The 20883-nt window shown below is 45.4% G+C and overlaps 1 protein-coding gene across 1 annotated transcript in view; it reads right to left on the reverse strand.

Annotated features, from left to right (window-relative positions):
- Nucleotides 1–20883, reverse strand: part of STAG1 (STAG1 cohesin complex component) — a 393382-nt gene that overhangs the window by 169716 nt on the left and 202783 nt on the right. Inside the window, exons 13-14 of the mRNA XM_065411120.1 lie at nucleotides 14367–14446; nucleotides 6155–6262 (exon numbers count right to left, since the gene is read on the reverse strand). Of these exons, the coding sequence (XP_065267192.1) occupies nucleotides 6155–6262; nucleotides 14367–14446 (188 nt within the window). The remainder of the gene's footprint in view (nucleotides 1–6154; nucleotides 6263–14366; nucleotides 14447–20883) is intronic.

Below are 20883 nucleotides of genomic sequence, written 5' to 3' on the forward strand. Positions count from 1 at the left end.
ATTCCGTGTGTGGAGGTCGCCAAGATGCGCCCCCCAGCCAAGGTCCAAGACGTCCGGCACCAACTCGATGGAGTGAGGGGGGTTGTCGAATGGAACCCCCTCCAGGACTGTCCTTCAGTCGGTCCACCATGGCAGTGAGCTAAGTATCGCCCGGGAAATGATATAATCTTTTCCAGGGGGTCCCGGGACTGGGAATAGACGGTTCCCAGCCATTGCTACATGGGCTGCATCCAAGTGCACGCTGCCATGTGACGCGGCAGACGCAGACAGACCCTGGCCTTAGTCAGGGGGAACACGGAGACTTCCACGATGAGGTCCGTCAATGTCTGGAACCTTTCCAGCGGCAGGAATGCTCTGGTGCAGGTCGAGTTCCGGACCACTCCAATGAACTCTATCCTCTGCATTGGCACGAACGTCAATTTTTTGTCATTTACCAGGAGGCCCAAAGAGCAGCACATGGCTTGAAGCACCGCGACATCTCTTTGGACTTGAGATCTAGAGCTGTCCTTGACCACCATTGAGGTATGTGTAGATCTGGATACCCCGGCGCCTGAGGTAAGCATCTACCACTATAAATAATAATATATGGAGATATACCTATCTCATAGAACTAGAAGGGATCTTGAAAGGTCATTGAATCCAGTCCCCTGCCTTCACTAGCAGGACCAAGTACTGTCCCTGACAGGTGGTGGTTGTTTTTTTGCCCCAGGTCCCTAAATGGCCCCCTCGAGGATTGAACTCACAACCCTGGGTTTAGCAGGCAAATGCTCAAACCACTGAGCTATCCCTCCCCCCTGACATACACTTGGTAAATATTCTCGGTGCTGTTGCCAGGCCGAACGGGAGGACCACAAACTGGTAGTGGTGGGGGCCCACCGTAAACTGGAGGAAGAGTCTGTGTCTTTGAAAGATTGCTATGTGGAAGTATGCATCCTTCAAGTCGAGGGCGGCATACCAGTCTCCCAGATCCAGGGAGGGGATGATAGATGCCAGGGAGACCATGTGGAACGTTAGCTTCTTCATGTACCTGTTGAGGTCTCTCAGGTCCAGGATGGGCCGTAGACCGCCGTTGGCCTTTTGGATTAAAAAGTACAGGGAATAGAACCTGTACTTGAGAGGAACTTCTTCCACCGCACCCAGCTGTAGTAACTCCTTTACCTCCTGCCCGAGGAGACTCGTGAGAAAGGTCCCTGAAGAGGGATGGGGAAGGTGGGTGGGAAGTGGGGGTAGAAAGGAACTGAAGGGTATAACCCTGCTCCACTGTGCTGAGGAGCCAGCGGTCTGAAGTTATAGTGGTCCAAGCAGGGAGGAAAAAGAAAAGGCGGTTGGAGAACACTGGGAAAGATGGATCCGGGGAACAGTCTGGTAGGTTGCCCTCAGGCGCACCGTCAAAATGCCCATTTGGCCCCTTGCTTGTTACGGGTCGAGCCCAATTGGGCAGAGGGAGGAGTCGGGTGGCTCGGGTGGCACTTGTAGTCCTTGGCTCGTTTGTGCGGCTGGTCCTGCCGAGGGTGGTTCCCCCGGATGTAGAGACCCAGGGTTTTCAGGGTGGTGCAGGAGTCCTTGAGGCCATGCAACTTGCTGTTTGTTTGCTCCGCAAACAGGGCTCGGCTGTTGAAGGGCAAGTCCTGCATTGCCTGCTGGGCCTCGGTGGACAACCCAGAGAGGAGCAGCCAGGAGGCTCACTGCATGGAGACAGCGGAAGCTATGCGCAGGCATCAGCAGTGTCTGACGCCGCCTGGAGGGCCTCCCTGGCCGCGGTCATGCCCTCATCGAAGATCTCGCGGAAATCCTTCTTGGAAGCCTCGGGGAACGACCCTTCGAACTTGGCCATGGCTTGCCTCATCTGAAGTCATATTGGCCAAGGAGGGCTTGGTGGTTGGCCACTCTGAGCTGAAGGCTGGAAGACAAATAAACCTTATGTCCAAAGAGATCCAGCCTCCTCAAGTCTTTATTTTTGGGGGTGGCCCCGGGTTGTCCTTGCCTCTCCTTGTGATTAACCACCTTGACCACAAGCGAATTGGGGGCTGAAGGGGAGTATAAGTACTCATGCCCTTTGGTTGGCACAAAGTACTTGCGTTCAGCCCTTTTAGAGATAGGTGCCAGGGAAGCGGGAGGCTGCCACAGGGCATTAGTGATTTTAGAAACCCCTTCATGAAGGGGTAGAGCCACCTTGGCAGGAGCCGAGGAACAGAGGAGGTCAAAAAGAGAGTCCAAGGGCTCTTCCAATTCCTCTGCCCAAAGCCCCAGATTGGAAGCGACCCTCTTCAAAAGCTCCTGCTGTGCTTTGGTGTCATCCTGAGGAACTGGGTGAGGGGGCCCCGTGATAGCCTCGTCTGGTGACGACGAGGGCAATGCCGGTGCCATGGGAACCTCCACGTCCATTGGTAGTCAAGCAACTTGCTCCCCTAGGTTGTCCTGGACCTGTGGAGTCTTACTCCCCGAAGCCTTGAGCAGAGGAGGGTGATGGGATACCAGGACCACTGGCCTCTCCAAGGCTCCTGACACCGATGGCCACTGCACTTGGGGCCATGGGACAAGTTTTGGTGCTGATGATGTAGGTGGCACCGCAGGTACCGGGGCTTGTCCTGCAGTCAGGGAAACTCGCTCCGTGCCGGAACTATTAGCGGAGCGGTCGGTATCGGATGACCAGGATCAGGTGGAGAGGTGGCTCTTGTCCGACCGGTGCAGGTCAGGGTCTCAGGGACCGACAGCATTTGGCGGATCTGCATTGGACACCCGGCGATCCATGCCTCACGCTATTCGACCGGTACAGGGATTTCAAATGGGACCAGGAGCTACTATGGGCCGGTTGCTGGGAGGATCTTCCTGCGTAGGGCGACCTCCTTCTTGGAGATGGGCGATGACGGCCCAGCGATTGGCGGCCTTTGATCCCTGATCAGTCATGTGATTGGTACCGGGCCCTTGGTGGCGACACACACATAGGTCCCAATGCGGGTTTTCCCTGAGACTGGGGTACCGCTGGAGCCAGTGTGGGTGGCACCGGGTGTGCCAGGATCTCCTGAGCCGCTTGAAGGGCTTTGGGCGTCGATGGCACCAGAAGCTGGCCAGGGCCTGCACTGCTATCTGGAGTCACAGGCGAAGTATGGGATGGGTTGCACCACTCAACTTCAGCTGGGGCCCGACTTCCTGAAGGGGGCATTGAGCTGCCCAGCACAGGTCTTGGCTCTCCCCCAGCCCTCTCCTTTCCCTTGCAGGAGGTAGGAGATCTTCCCCTCACAGTCTTTTTCGGCTTCTTGATTGGAGCCGTGGAGGGAGGCCGGTGCCAGCTTGTGGACAGCGCCGGCGGAGCACTGCGCACGGAGGCCACGGGGCTTGGTGCGGAGTCGGACCGTTGTTCCGGTGCCAGAGTGATTGCCGACTCCATTAGGAGCGCTTTTAGACTGATATCGCGCTCCTTCTTCGTCCTAGGTTTGAAGGACTTGCAGATATGACACTTGTCACTTGTGTGTCCCTCGCCTAAGCACCTTAGGCAGCTAGTATATGGATCACTGATGGGCATAGGCTGTTTGCAGCGATCACAGGCTTAAAGCCTGAGGATCAGGGCACGCCCCGTCCCCCGTATGAGTCCCGTTCGGGACTATGATAACTTCAAGAACTACAACTATGGGTAACAACAACTATCTACAACTATACTACGAGTTCTACAGAGTTCGTATGAACAGAGAATGAGACAACGCAGCAGACATTCCAGCACCGTCACTGGTGGCAAGAAGGAACTAAGGGTGGAGGGAGCCAGCAGCACCCCTTATACCGCGGCATGTGCGCGCTGCTCCGGGGGGGCCAGAGCAGGTTCCCTACAGATACTGCTGAGGGAAAAACTTCTGGCACCGGTGCACGTGGCAAGCACACACCCCTAATATGGAATGGACATGAGCAATCACTCAAAGAACCTAAAGCTTCAGGGCACAAGCTAATCACTAATAGGTTGGGGTTAGGAAGAAACTAATCTATAATTATACATTATAGGATTTCTTACACTTCCTCTAAAACACCTGATACTGACCACTATTAGAGAAAAAATACTGGATTAGATGGACACTGTGGCCTGATCTGGTATACCAATTTCTATGTTCTTCTGTGTTGGCAGATGTCTAAAGAGTGAGGATTGGCTGTAGGTACTTTTCTGGCCCTACCTGGCTTAGCAGGGATTTCAGGTACTTTCCTCTTCACACCACCACACATTTTTCCTGCAGATGTTAGGTGTTGCTGTGACACAGAAGCAGCCACTGATGCCAGCTAACAAAGGGTTCACTATTCTGTGTCAGCAACTCCTATCATTACAACAAAAACATTGCTGTCATAGAATTTACCTAACAAGAATGTTGTGTGAGGCATCAAATGAAAACTTATATAATACTGGTCATCTTAAACATTGTGAGATGTATGTACAGTTGGTATGTAGAGAGTTATGTGTACCTACTAAAAATATCTTGTAATCTATATAACCAGGACGAGTTGCAACAGGTTTTTTCCAGACAGGAGATAAGATGTCACATGTAAATTAAGCCAACATAATGGAAGCCCTATTTGCATGTGAAGTCTGGAGAAACCCCCTCCAGGACTGTCCACCATCGCAGTGAGGTAAGTATCGCCTGGGGAATGATATAATCTTTTCCAGGGGGTCCCGGGACTGGGAATAGAGGAGGAAAAATAGGTTGATGGGGATGTGAAACCAAGAGTGGAGGGCACGTTGGAGAACAGGCAATGGTGGAGAAGAGTCTTGCACGGGGATGCATTTCAAAAGGGGCATGATGGCAGTGAAAGATACATTTCACATTTTATTTATGGTACCAATTTTTTCTAATTTGCAAACATTGTAAACTGGAGAACCAGGTCCCTGGGCAATTGCTCCCTTTCCCCCGCTCCCCTTCAGCGGGCCTGTTTATAGGAAATAGGATAACATCACTTTCAAAAGAGACTTTCCACACTGGGAGAAATTTTCATGTTAGACAAACTAATTTATCTTTCAGATTTTTTCATACTTGTTTTGCCACATTTGTTAATTACTGAAGATATTTTATTATAATGTATAAAAGAACTTTTTTCCATTATTTATCACGCAGTGAGGTCATATTACTGAATTTGCAACATCACATCCACTTTCATAGTAAAAGACTGTCACCACAAGCATAGAATCATATTTTTTATGCCTGATCAAAGAGGAAATCTATTATTGGGGGGAGGGGGGGCTCATTTTCAAAATGCAAATAACAAAGGGAACACAAAATATCACTGGTGAAATAAACTGCTGGTTGTATAAAAGGCCTTTTCTTTCAAGTGTATTCTGGTTTGAAAAATTCCATTAAAATGAATTCTTATACAAAAAAATGTCTGTAAAAAGTTGCAAAAATCCTTAACAATTTTAAAAATGGGGAAGGGAAAATACTAAATACTTCAGAGTGTTAAAAATATTGTTTAAGATCCTCAGCTGGTCTAGACTGCAAAGGAACAACCAGTTGAGATTCCACCCTTTGTATTTGAGGTAGCAGCTCTCCCATGCTGTACAGCAGAGTGAAGGAAAAACTTCTGGACACCTCTGATCACCTGGCATCAAAGGTATCTAGCTACCACTAATAATTCACCCCATTTTTTGACATGCAAGTAAATGAACAGAAAATCCTGTTAAAATTGCTAACTTTGGAGTAAATTGGTATCCTATTATTTCAAAGTTGAGTAAAATAAATGCCTTTAAAATAATAACAGTAATTTATACAATCACACAGGCATATCCACAATTTGTAGTACCAGAAGCTACAATGAAAACCCGACACAAAATCAAGGGATTTGCACATAAATTAACAAATCTTTACAAAAAGTGCCTACAATCATAATATTTGTTTGTACTTTAATGTCCTAAATTAATAGAAATTACTGTTTAAACTGTACAGCAAGAAAACCATGATATAAATCCTGATTTATCAAAGCACTTAAGTAGATGCATAACTTTAAGCATGCAAGTACTCCTGTTGAAAGTCAGTGCTTAAAAAGTTAAGCTTGTGATTAAGTGCTTTGCTGAATCAGGCCATACTTACTATATATCAACCTGTCACTTCTAGATCTCACTAGGCATTTCTGGTCTCAGGAAGCTATCATGAATCTGTTTTTCATTCCAGGATGAGAGGTAGCTTACTTTTTGTGAAGGAACTCCCCAGCTGCTACTGCAACCGGCCGGTGTGCTGAATACACCAAGTGATAAACATTCTCACAGTCTTCATTGGACAGAGCTTCTTCACTTCCACTGAAAAAGTCAGAAAGTAACACCTGAACCAAAACAAATGTTTAATTTCAGTTCCACCACCTCCCATAAGTTACTTTATTTATATAGACTGTCTATCATAATAGGGCTACCTGGGCCTCATCTAAACCCCACAGAAATTAATGGGACATTAACTTCAACGGGTTTAGGATTAGGCCTCAAAAATATTTAAACACTTCATCACCAAAAAACCCCACCTTTGAGTGAAAATGGCTGCTTCTTATGAATGTAGTACACTAGGAAATGATTAAACATTTTCTTAAATTTGAATGGCAACATTTTTAGTTTTAATAACTTGCCAATATTTTAAGAGGGTTCCTTTGAAAAAAACATCTAAAATTTTGCTTCTATAGAAGTGTACACATTTCAGAATTTACAAAAATAGTTACAGCTAATGCTGTAGTTCAGACTGAGAAGGCATTATAAATGTTCATTTACACTTGAACGTTAATTTCTCCCAGAAAATTTCTTTTGGACTGAGATGCCCCACACATAGATTCACCCAAAGATAAACTATTTTTGGAAAGTGTGCTCAAAATCCATTTAACCTTTCTGAGTTAACCATTAAAAAAAAACCCTTAACTTGAAAACAAAACCAAAAGAGTGATCTAATCACAATACCTTTTGCACAAAGATAAAACTCTTGGGGCCAGAATCTCCATTTTGAGCTGTTTCCTTTGCACTGCTCTAGATTGCTGTAAATGGCCAGCTGAGAATTCCTTAGCGGTAGGAAGAGGGGAGGGCAATGTGCACCTCCCCCACACACTCTGGCATAGGGGTGGGGCAGAGCTCCTACTTTGTCAATCCTCAGCTGATTATTTGGGGTCTAAACCATGATTTTTCCTTTCTTGACATTGGCAACATTGTTGATGATCCATAGAGTATAAGGCTAGAAGGGACCACTAGATCATCTGACCTCCTGTATATCACAGAACAAAAGATTCCACAGACACCCCTGGGGCACTCTATCATGGGAAGCAGTGACTATAAAAAAGATTTGGGGGTTCTGGTGGATAATCAGCTGAACATGTGCTCCCAGTGTGACGCCGTGGCAAAAGGGCTAATGGGATCATAAGAACATAAGAATGGCCATACTGTGTCAGACCAAAGGTCCATGTAGCCCAGTATCCTGTCTTCCAACAGCGGCCAATGTCAGGTGCCCCAGAGGGAATGAACAGGTAATCATCAAGTGATCCATTCCCTACCATTCATTCCCAGCTTCTGGCAATGCATAAACAGGGGAAATATTGAGAGGAGTAGAGAAGTTATAACTGTATTTGGCATTGGTGTGACCACTGCTGGAATATTGTGTCCAGTTCTGGTGTCAACAATTCAAGAAGAATGCTGATAAATTGAAGAGTGTTCAGAGAAAAACCACAAGAATGATTAAAGGATTAGAAAACTAGCCTTATAGAGATAGACTCAAAGAGCTGAAGCTATTTAGTTTCACAATGAGAAGGATAAGTGTTGCTTGTTTACGGTCTCTAAGTCTCTACATGGGGAACAAATATTTAATAATGAGCTCTTCATTCTAGCACAGAAAGGTAGAACATGATACAACATCTGGAAGTTGAAGCTAGACAAATTCAGTCTGGAAATAAGGCATACATTTTTAAAATTGAGAGTAATTAACTATTGGAACACCTTTCCAAGGGTCATGGTAGATTCTCCATCACAGATAAGGTCACGGTGGATTCTCCATCACTGATAATTTTGAAATCAAGACTGGATGTTTTTCTAAGAGATATGCTGTAGGAATTATTCTGGGAAGTTCTACGGCCTGTGTTACACAGGAGATCATACTAAGTAATCACAATGGTCCTTTCTGGCCTTAGAATCTACAAATCTGTACTGAATCCAATAACTTGTGTTTGATTAAACTGTATCTTCCAGATAGATAGCCCAGTTTTGATTTGTAGACATCAAGAGATGGAGAATCCATCACTTCCTGGATATTTTATTCCAGTGGTTAATCACCCTCCCTGTTCAAAATGTGTGCCTAATTTTTAATTTGAATTTATCTGCATTCAGCTTCCAGCCACTGGGTCTTGTTATGCCTTCCTCTGATAAAAAGCCCGTAAGTACACAATATTTTCACTCCGTAAAGGTAGTTGTACATTGTAATCAAGCCATTTCTCAATCTTCTTTTTGATAACCTGAATTGATTGAACTTCTTTAAGTCCCTCATTGTGAGGATTTTTTTCTTTTGGGTGGCTCTTTTCCACACACACTCCAGTTTTTCAACATCATTTTAAAATGTGGACACCAGAACTGTATGCATTATTCCAATATCTGTCTCACCAATGCTGTATACAGAGGTAAAATCACCTCCCTACTTCTACTCATTACTCCCCTATTTATTGTATTAGCACTTTTTGCCACAGCATTACACCGAGAGCTCATGTTTAGTTGCTTGTCCACTATGACCTCTAAATGCATTTCAGAGCCACTGCTTCCCAGCATATAATCCCCCATTCTGTAGGTATTACCTACATTCCTTGCTACAAGCTGTATGACCTTGCATTTGGCTGTATTAAAACAAATTTTGTTTGAGTGGGCCCAGTTTACCAACTGACCCACATCACTATGGATATGTCTACACAGCAAAGAAAAACCCGCAGTTGGTCCATGCTAAGTGACTCTGGCTTGTGGAACTGTTTCATTGCTGTATAGACTTCCGGGCTTGGGTGGGAGCCCAAGCTCTACGACCCTGCAGGGTGGGAGGGTCCCAAAGCTTGGACTCCACCCCAAGCCCAGAAGTCTACAAAGCAATGAAAGAGCCCTGCAGCCCAACCCCCACAAGCACAAGGCAGCTAGCACAAGGCAGCCGTGAGTTTTCCTTGCTGCATAGATGTAACCCTCCGTATGTCTGTCCTGTCCTCATAATTGTTTACCAATCAACCAGTCTTTGTCGCACTTACATATTTTATCAGCAGTAATACTATTACTTCCAGATCACTGAAGAAACATGGAATAGGCTACTGATCTCTGTGGAACCCCACTATAAACACCCTCATTAAATGAAGATTCTGCATTAACTACTTTTTGATATCTATCAGTTATCTAGTTCCTAACGTGTGCTTTACTGATACTGCATAGTACTAATTTTTAATTAGAATGTAATGTGGTAATAAGTCAAATGCATTTACACAATTAACTTCAGCAACCAAACATGCAATCTCATCAAAGAATGAAATTAGGTATGTTTGACAAGACATATTTTCCATAAAACCATCTTGACTGGCATTAATTATATGCTAGCCTTTAATTTTTTTATCAATTGAATCCTGTATCAGTTTTTCCATTATTTTGTCCAGGACTCATGTCATATTCCCTGGTCTATAGTTAGCTGGGTCATCCCACCTGTCCTTTTTGAATACTTGCACAATGCCAGTTCACTTCCAATCTTCTGAAATTTCCCCAGTATTCCAAGATTAATTACAAATTAACATTCACGGTCCAGAGATCTTTCAGACAACTCTTTTAGGATTCTTAGGTGCAAGTTATCCAGGCAGACTGATTTAAAACATTTATCCCTAGTAACTGTTGTCTAATATCTTCCTTAGTTACTAATGCATTGGAAAGTATTTCATCATCCTCATATGATATGGATAGGCTTGGCAGGTTTCAATTTTAATAGATATCTGTCGGTAAAGGTCAATTTCAGCAGACACAATGAGATCAACGAAAAAAATATCGAACAGTAACAATCCGTGTGCCTGCAGAGATTGTGTGTCACTGGCCATGCAGGGAGCTTTCTGCAACTCTGATGTCATGGCCTGCTTGCTCACTCATCAGACAGAAGCTGTCATGAGAATGAGTGAGCGGGGTTATGACAGCAGGGTTGCAGAGGGCTCCCTGCATGGCTGCAGGGCAGGTGACACCTGATCCCTGTGGGCACAAGGTGCAGGGAGAGGCTGCAGTCCTGGTAGGGCAGAGCAGATACCTCTGGCCAAGACTGAAAGGAGGGGAAGCAAGATGAACCACTGGTCGGGGGGAAGGACACCCCACTACTTAACGGTTCCTGGGGTAGGACAGGGAGCTCTCTGTAGCCCTGCTTTCACTCATCAGCTGGCCATGCCACTGCTGAACAGTTTCTGCCTGGGAACAGCTCTTGTATTTCGGGCTGGTCAGTGAGTGGGGCACTGTGCACATCCTGGCTCAGCAGACAAGGAAATCCTGGCCAGGACTGCGAGGAAGAGGAGTCATCGTTGTCCCTGGCTGCAGAGGTGGCTGACCCACTGCTGAATGACTCCGTGCCCATCTCCATGGTCAGGGACTTGTCCTCCTCTTCGCAGCCCTGGCTGGAGGGGTCTCTGCTCTGACCCTGCAGCCTTCCCTGCATCTTGCGCCTCCAGGGATCAGGTGGCACTGGTCATGTAGTAAGCCCTCTGCAACTCTGGTGTCATGGTCCTGATCCCTCACTCACCAGCCAAAAGCATGGGAATGGTCCCTGAGCCAGAAATGTTCAGCAGCTGGGCAGCCTCCCCGTGACCAGGGGCTTGTCCTCCTCTTTACAATCCTGACCAGGGGCCTCTGCTCCTCTGAGCCAGGACCACAGCCTCCCTTACCCTTGAGCCCTAGTGTCATGCCCCTCAGCTGCACCGGGAACTCCCTGCTGCCCCACTGGCAGTACCGCCCTAATCCCCAATCCCACCCCCCACAACTCTAAAAATAAAAATACTTAAAAATAGGAAAAAAATCTTTAAAATAAAAATTGATAAAAATTATCAAAACTAGAAAAAAGTAAAAAGTCAAGCTATGCCACCCCTAGATATGGGTACATCATCCTGCTACTTTCCAAATAGAAAACACAAATATTTATTCAACATTCTGCCTTTTCTGCATCATTAACAATGCTACCCTCTCCATCTAATAATGGACCTACACCATTGCTATTATTTCCCTTTTTCCTAATATATTTTTAAAACTCCTTATTGTACTTAGTCTGCCAGCCAGGGATTTTTCCCTCATCTCTTTCACTTTGCCTATGTATTTTCTGCAAATCATAACTTCTAATTTATATTGATTGCTATCTATTTCCCAGCCCTAGAGAGTCAAGCAGCACTTCTCCCAGCTTTCTGGACTATCCTCAAACCCTGATGCAAATCAACAACAGTAACCCCGTTCCTATGCTCCACCCATAAACAGATATGGAAGCCTTAATGTAATCCTCCAGTGAAAATCATTAAATCATAGAATATCAGGGTTGGAAGGGACCTCAGGAGGTCATCTAGTCCAACCCCCTGCTCAAAGCAGGACCAATTCCTAACTAAATCATTCCAGCCAGGGCTTTGTCAAGCCTGACCTTAAAAACCTTTAAGGAAGGAGATTCCACCACCTCCCTAGGTAACCCATTCCAGTGCTTCACCACCCTCCTAGTGAAAAAGTTTTTCCTAATATCCAACCTAAACCTCCCGCACTGCAACTTGAGACCATTACTCCTTGTTCTGTCATCTGCCACCACTGAGAACAACCGAGCTCCATCCTCTTTGTCTTACTAGACACTTATTACCAATCTCCTACATTATCCCCACTCATGCTGCAAGTTTTGAACCTCATCTCTTAGCTCTAGAAACCTACCTGGATTCTTCATCAAGGACCTGATCCAAATCTCAATGTAGTTAGTAGAAAAATTCCTACTTAATTCACTGGGCTTTGGATCATGACCCAAAGGACAAACCTCATGAAACATTCCTCCTAGCAGCAAAAACCTGCTTGATCTCTGCTGTTACCATACAGTCAAGACCAGGGGTCTCAAAACACGCGGCCCGGGGCCCGCATGCGGCCCGCGGGGTTATTTTCTGCGGCCCGCAAGCCCCTCGCAGCTCCCCTGCCCTCCCCCAGTGTTTACCTAGAGCGGCTCCGGCCGGATGTGCACCGGGGGCAGGGCAGGCTCCCTGCCTGCCTGCCCTGCCCGGCGCCACTCCAGGAAGAGAAGGGGGGGCAGAGGGACTGTGTGTTGCTGTTGCTTCAGTCAGCGCCCCCAGCAGTTCCAATTGGCCGGGAACGTGGCCAATGGGAGCTGCTGGGGGCAGTGCCTGAAGCAACAGAAACACACAGCCCCTCCGCCCCCCCCTTCCCCACGTTCCAGCCTCTTCCCGGAGCAGCGTGGGGGCAGGGCAGACAGGCAGGCAGGCAGGGAGCCTGTCCTGCCCCCAGTACGCGCTGGGCCAGATCCTGCCCCCCGAACCCCTCCTGCAGCCGAACCCCCTGCCGCACTCTGCACCCCGAACCCCTCCTGCAGCCGAACCCCCTGCCGCACCCTGCACCCCAAACCGCTGCCCTGAACCCCCTGCCTCACCCCGCACCCCTCCTGCATCCCAACCCACTGCCTTGAGCCCCATACCGCACCCCTCCTGCACCCCAACACCCTGCCATACCCTGCACCCCTCCTGCACCCTGACCCCCTGCCCTGAGCCCCCTGCCTCACCCTGCACCCCAACCCACTGCCCTGAGCCCCTTGCCACACCCCGCACTCCTCTTGCACCCCAACCCCCTGCCCTGAGCCCCCGCCGCACCCTGCACCCCTGCTGTACTCCTCACCCCTCCTGCACCCCACACCCCAACTCCCTGCCCTGAGCCCCCCGCCACACCCCACACCCCTCCTGCGCCCCCTGGGGGCAGGAGGGGACAGAGTTGGGGTGGGGATTTCAGGGAAGGGGTTGGAATGGGGGCAGGGAAGGGGTGGGAAGAGGCGGGGCAGGGGCGGGGCCTCATGGAAGGGGTGGAGTGGGGGCCGGGGCGAGAGCGGCGGGGGGGAGGTGTCAGTTAATGCGGCCCTCGGGCCAATGTACTAGTCCTCATGTGGCCCTCGTGGTCATTTGAGTTTGAGACCCCTGGTCAAGACCATGGGTCTTATTCATCCCTATCCCTGTTTTCAACCAATATTTCCTTCCCTAGATACAAACCAGGGAATTTAACATGAAGTATCTTTACTTCAGAGTTAAGGTTAAAGTTAAGAAATCTAAACATGTTGAGGTATTTTAACAAACTAATTATCAGATTTCTTTGAAAATTCATTCCATACTTATTCTTTGAGTACTATAAATCTGGAAAGGATTCACTGTATCATTAACATTTAACAGAGATGATTAATCCTTGCTTCAACCTTAACTGTAGAGTTGTGCCCAGAATTGTCATCACATTTTTTGGGAATTAAATTTTTTTATTGAGTTTTCAAAAAATTTAGATAATGTGCCATAATTTTGTTTTATGTCAATCATGATCTTTATTTTTTCAGATATTACAGTGACAGCACACAAACATAATATTTTGAAAAGTCATTTTTCTTGAATTATAACAAGTATTGGTCCCAATTCAATATTGGGCACTTCCACAGATGAGAACTTTAGGTTCTGCCAGACCTGAATACACAAACAATATTACATACTGAATTTTTTTAAATTAGGGATTTTCAGTGCGTATTTAACAAAAACGTAACTTCCATTTTATGCTTCAGTGTGTTTTTTTTTTTTAATCAATTTAAACGAACATCCTTCCGGTAGTTCTGAATATAATACGACACTGCAGTTTTTCTTCATTCGTGTATGCACATATACAGAAGCAGCATTTTATATTATGAAATATATTCTTAAATTTGCAAATTTCCGATTGTGTTTTTGTATCTTTGACTTGAAACTAGAACAGAATTAAAGTTGCAACGTTAAGGTTACCAAAGCATTTCCTGACTTTAGTGTAGTTAAATTCTCAGTTGTACTTCGCACGCAAGTAGCTTTTTGCATTTAAAAGAAAAAAAGAACAGAGAATAATATAACATAGTTAAAATAATCTGTTTGTACTGTCAGTCTATTTTTCCAGTCTGGCATTTATTTGTACGAGTGGATACACTGAAACTACTGGCACCAAGGAGTTAGTAAATTTCTGAATTTCACCAGAGTATGTTTATGCAGCCATTTATCCCATTCCAACATCTCCAAAAATTGCTCAGTAAAATTATTACACATTGAATCCGCCTTCAGTGCTACAAGTCCTTCATAATACGCATGAGAAACCTAAACCTGATGCATATTGCAGACAAAAGTGCTTCTCATAGTGAATTATGCTAGCTTTGAAAAATACTCACTGAAGTATTAGAGTGACTAATCGAATGGCTTCCACAGCGACATCATATTCCTTATCAAGTGTCATTGATACAATGCGATCCTGAAAAGTAGTTGTATTAGAATGACAAAACACACAACGTTTTCAGAAAATGAATATTTAAGTTACAAAATAAACAGTCTTTGATGGACACACCTTTCCACAGAAACATGATAACCATTTGACTTCTTTCAAACATGCTAAGTTCATCTAGTACAATGTGCTTTCATGGGGTAGATATGCCAGGTTCTGTATGTCCTGATTCTAACACTGTACATGCAACAGGAATGCACACATGTTTCAAGGAACTTTCCCCTCTTGCCATCCCATGCAGATGTCAGGCAAACTCAGGCTGGGGAACTGAGGCACTACTCTGAGCTAGTGTCTCCTCAGTACCAGTCTGCTGAAAGTGGATGGGGTTGGGCTGGATGAGGGCAGGGCTGTGGCCCCAATCTGTCTCCTTCACAATGACCAATAGAGCTTCAGTAGTGCATTTTGGACAGGGTGTATGCATGTGAAAGAGCATTGTGCAGAGAATCTCACCTGAAGCAGCTGCTGCAGCATGGCCCTTTGCATGCCCATGACTTAAAGCCACCATCTGGCCTTAATAATTATCCCACATGCCTTCCATAAGAAATTCAAGGAATTTTGTGGTACAACTATGGATTTTCCTTCTCTCTCTCCGTCAGTGGCAGATTAGCCACTGGACCAACGGGGCCCATGCCCAGGGGCCCTGGCCAACTGGGGACCCCCGAAAAATGGGCACCCCCACACACCACCTGGTGCGCCTGCTGGGGTGTGGAGTTGGAGCGCGGGGGCTTGCCCCACTCTGCCCGCCTGGTGCTCATGAGGGGGAAGCCCCTGCGCCACAACCCCGCTCCCTGGCAGAAGTGCCAGGAGTGTGGGGGCAAGCCCTCATGCCTTGACACTCTTCCCCAGCAGGAGCACGGGGGAGGGAGGACTGCAGGCTGAAGGGGTGGAGTGGGGCCCCCACTTGCTCTGGCCCAGGGCCCCACAAAACAGTAATCCATCTCTGCTCTCTGTGAATGCCAGCAGACCAATGGCCAATTCAATGGCAGGATTTTCACGCTTTCAAGGAGTTCCTCTACTGCTTCCTTCCTTTCCTTTCCCAATTTGATTTCTTTCAAATTGAAACAAATACCCTCCTTTTCTGCAGAGATGTCTATTGATCCCTGGAACACAGTTTCTTTTGGGTCTTGATATATTGTTCAAGCAACACAAAACAAACTGGGAAATTGAAATAAAATTTGTTTTCTGAGAGCTGGCCTACTCTAGCACAGACCTTGGGTTTTGTGAAATGCTACTGTTAAAATACCTGGGCTGAGAAAGAACAGAAGAGAGCTAACTAAAAGGAATGAAAGAGGGAGTAAGGGGTGAAATTAAGAATGGCCATGAATTGAGCAAAGCAATTCTTGGTCTCCATGCTCTTCCAGAATTCCAAGGGACAATGGCTCTAAGTACCCAAAAGCATAAGCTGACATCTGCACATTTAACGTGTTGTGTTTAGTAATAATATTTAAGGAGTTTCAAGTGGCTGCCTTAAAAAGTTTGTAATTGGAAGCATTGCCTCTTGCTGATCACACTTCAGAGGAGTGATCCTTGATCCTAATGGGAGAAGGTATCTTTGCTATATCTAGATGCTCCTAAAGATTGTTTGGTGCCTACGAAGAGAAGAAAACAGTGGAATGATTTTCCAGAAAGGAGATTTTCTTTCCAAATTCACAGAACTTTCAAATTGTAAGTCCAGTGTGAGTATGAGATTCTTTTCTGTGGACTGTGTTAATGGCATAAGCTTGGAAAAGAAATATTTTATATTAAGTGAAAAGTGGAGTGACATCTTTGGTAGAAAACTGGGATAGATATGACAAACCATCTTGTCCTTAGTGGTTAGATGTAAGGCGAGAGACCTCAGTGCTGCCAGTTTCCTCTTAGTCCTGGCCCAGGAAATGGCCATTAAGAAATTAATCTCAGGGAAAAGGAAATTCAGATCTACGTCCTCAAAGGATCAAATGAAAGTTCACATAACCTCTAATAGCAATTTTTAAATGCCACAATATCAGGGGCCACTGTCGGGGGAGCTAAAGAAAGGTGATTGACTCCCTTTAAGAAATGGGAAACTAACATCAGACACAACTATTCCTCTGTTGACTGGCCTTCCCAAAGAGTGTTGATGGCAGAGGTCTGAACCAGTAAGTGGCTAGGTGCAAACTTCTATCAAAATGTTTTTGAAGAAAGTCTAGAATGGAAAGGATCTTCCCCGTCTTATAATGAAAACTTCCTAGCCTTGCATCATACAGAAAAGTTTGGCTACACTGTATAGTTAGTGAAGAAGTTGCTCTTTTTCCTACAGTTTAACACAGTTTCGGCTATCTTATCAGAAACCCCTAGCTCTTTCTGAAGTGCTCTGTTATAAAACAAGCTGAGCAATTTGAAGTGCGATGGTTTAGGTCGTGCTTGGGTCCTTGCTGAAGGACATTTTAGCACAGAAGATGATTCTACTAAATTCCCTAATCCAGACCTTCTGGGGCACACAGGAGCTATAAGTATTATCAGTCTTGTGCCAAGCTACATTTCTTAGCACTTTCCAAACAGAAGTTGCTGAAGGAAAAGTCTGGAACTTTACACAAGCACAAGGAACTGACACAGTCAAAGCTAAGGTTTCTGATGTTGCTGCAAAATTGGGCACATCTGGGGCATGAGGAGGTCCATGATGGCTCTTCCCAGTTTTCTCTGATCTGGTAACATGCCTGCCTTTTTTAAGTCTACTCTGCCTGGCAGCTCAGCTGGACAGGCACATGGAGACTTTTCAGCAACAACAAATCTGCCTTATGGAATGGAGAGGCTGACTCCAGTCCCTTCTTGACTACTGATATAGAATGACAAGGCTGTGTTGCCCTATCTGACAAGTTTGTTCTTTACCTTGCATCTTTCCCGAAACATCACCTGGACCAGAGAGACTACTACCTCAAAGTTGATAGTGTTGATGTGCAACTTTCTTTTCCTTTGACACGATTACCCTTTCAGCTGTCAGTGCTCTGGTGGGACACTAAGGCTATGTCTACACTAGCACTTTTGTCAGTCAGGGGTGTGAAAAAAACACCCCTCTAACAACAGGCAAAAGTTTCACCGACAAAACAACTGATGTGGACAGTGCTAAGTTGGCAGGAGATACTCTCCTGCTAACATAGCTACCACTTCTCGTTAGAGGTGGTTTAATTATGCCGTCAGGAGAGCTCTCTCCTGCCGGCATAGAACGGCTACACAGGAGACCTTACAGTGCCACAGCTATGCTGCTATAATGTCTGTAGTGTAGATATAGCCTAAGTCATTGGGACTAAGCTCCCCACAGACCAGGACACAAAGCCTGCAGACATATCTCCATTGCAATGATGATCCCCACAACACACCTTTCAAGATCCATGGATCCTACACAAACCTATCACAACATGTGATATATCTCATCCAGTGCACTAAATGCTCCAACAACTATGTGGGTGAAACCAGGCAATCACTACGCTCGCAAATGAACTCAGAAAGGAAAATGATGAACAAAAACATCCTATCACAAAGCCATCACTCTATATCTGACCTATCATACTCATACTCATCAGTCCTCATACTCAAAGGAAACCTGCACAACACTTCCAAAAGATAAGCCTCGGAGCTTAAATTCATAACTTTGCTAGACATTAAAAATCATGGACTGAACAGACACACTGGATTTATGGCTTATTACTACAATTTGTCCTATGACTCCAGAGGTGTTAATGGGCCACTCTACCTTGTATGGTCCCTTACAATATGTGCTAACTACTTATGCTAAATAGTCTGTTCCACCTTGCATTTAGCTGTGATGCTCAGAGTAATTTTCTGAAGAAGACGACCTGAAGAAGAGCTCTGTGTGGCTCAAAAACTTGTCTCTCTCACCAACAGAAGTTGGTCCAATAAAAAAATATTATCTCACCCACCTTGTCTCTCTGTCACTTAGGAACTTTTGGAAATGTTACACTTGAACTTTTGATCTGGCCTGCAAAAGGAATAATTCCCACAATCCCCACAGTGCCTCATTTTGTGTTTGTACTTAATAGGCGATTTCCTGATGGAAAACAAGTGGTTCTTCTTTGATGAATGACACTTGGTCTTCTTTGACTAAGCACTGGAATAGTATCTACCACCTCTTCCGGCAGAAACTCTGAAAAGGAAGAGCCATCATTCTCAGCGATATCATCTCCCCCACTTTCACCTCAATGGTCAAATCAGAGAGGCCCTTCAAGCTAACAGAGAGGTGACAAGAGTACTAGAGGCCAAACACAGAGCACCCTAGGCCATGTCATTTAAACTCTTGACAGTCACAGTATCTCTGGAGAGATTTCTCCTGCTATGAGGGATGGACAAGCAGAACTCCTACTGAACCACTAGAGCTAGCAAAAAGCTGACATGGAAACATATGAATAATAAGCAGCCAAGGAAAACTGAATGGCAATTAGATACATTATTTTTCATGTAACCCCTCGCGTTTTCCCTATTTTGCTTGTAGGAATACAGATTTCACATGCAGATGTGTTTTCTTGGAGCAGGGGGAAGCAAGAGAGTTCAATTTGGGACAGAAATACATTTTCCTGAGAACTTTTGACCAAGTGTACCAATTTGAAGCAAAGCAGGTTTAGCACCAGGAGACGTAGGCTGTTTCCAAATAATTTTTGGACTGATAAACCAAGCAGCTTCCCTAGTCCCTCAAAACAGGAAGACACCGTTAGAATTCATCTGTTCCTGAAGTAACAGAGGGGTAGCCGTGTTAGTCTGAATCTGTAAAAAGCAACAGAGGGTCCTGTGACACCTTTAAGACTAACAGAAGTATTGGAGCATAAGCTTTCGTGGGTGAATGCCCACTTCATCAGACGCAAGTAATGGAAATTTCCAGAGGCAGGTATAAATCAGTATGGAGATAACGAGATAACATTGGCCAAACTGGACAGTCACTATGCAAGAGGATAAATGGACACAAGTCAGATATCAGGAATGGCAATATACAAAAACCTGTAGGAGAACACTTCAACCTCCCTGGCCACACAATAACAGATGTAAAGGTAGCCATCTTATAGCAAAAAAACTTCAGGACCAGACTCCAAAGAGAAACTGCTGAGCTCCAGTTCATTTCCAAATTTGACACCATCAGATCAGGATTAAACAAAGACTGTGAATGGCTATCCAACTACAGAAGCAGTTTCTCCTCCCTTGGTATTCACACCTCAACTGCTAGCAGAGCACCTCACCCTCCCTGATTGAACTAACCTCGTTATCTCCATACTGATTTATACCTGCCTCTGGAAATTTCCATTACTTGCGTCTGATGAAGTGGGCATTCACCCACAAAAGCTTATGCTCCAATACTTCTGTTAGTCTTAAAGGTGCCACAGGACCCTCTGTTGTCTGTTCCTGAAGTTCTTCAAACTTCATGGTAGAGAGAAAATTTCTCAGAGTATACCCAATGATTCTGAGGAACTGCTGGGGCATGTGACTAGTTCCGACTCCCAGGAGTGTTTGTCTCTCTCTCAGACTGACTTACAGCTTTAGAGATCTTTTTAAAGGAGACTGGATTAGAAGAAGCAGCCACAAGCAAATCCTTGAGACTGCAGAAGTCACATGAAGAAGCACTAGGGAGAACACTTTGAGGGTTTTCTTGGGATTTTCTTGGCACTTGCCTGAACTGCCAAGTAGACACCATGTATCCAGGAGATAAATAAGGGATCTGCCTTCCTCCCCGCTGGCCGAATTCTCTTCTATCAGTGAAGAGACCACACCAAAGAAATTCAATTTGAAGGGAGATTCTAGTGAAATTTTAATGATACATCAAACTAAATGACAGAGTATAAAAGAGGCAATGTGGAGAATCTTTCACTATACTGTATAGCAGATATTTTGTGAGTAGAGAATGTAAATCTACTGGTGAAAGATGGTGGCTAGAGCAGCAATGGAGACTGAAATCTCTCCACCGAATAGCTACAGTGCAGCAATACAGCAGCTCTGACAGCTTTCCCACACTGACCTATCAAGATGCCTCCCTCTGAAATAAAGTGATCATATTGCAGGGGTGAATTGATAGCTATGTCTTCTATACTTTGGTTCTTTGATAAGACTGCCAAACAAGGTATTTGATTAGCGTGGTAGCCAAAGTATGATAAAATGCTGCTCCAACAACTTTGTGCAAGCAACATTGCATGAAAGAACAATCACTCTCAAAATACATCTGTTAGGACAACCTACACTCCTTTTGCAAGAAAGGTATATGCAGTTCAGTGTGCTATGTGTCAGGTCTCAGTCTTTGTATTGCCCTCCATCCCTGAGATAGCTACATCTCAGTGGTTTTGTATAGACAGAGTTTTTCAATTATATTGGTGTAAAACACAAAGAAGTGCTGTTTCTAATGTAGTTTTCTTGCCAGGATCACACTGCTCTTTCTAACAGATTAATGAACTACT

This window comes from Emys orbicularis, chromosome 9 (assembly GCF_028017835.1).
Source record: "Emys orbicularis isolate rEmyOrb1 chromosome 9, rEmyOrb1.hap1, whole genome shotgun sequence".
Classification (NCBI taxonomy): Eukaryota; Metazoa; Chordata; order Testudines; family Emydidae; genus Emys; species Emys orbicularis.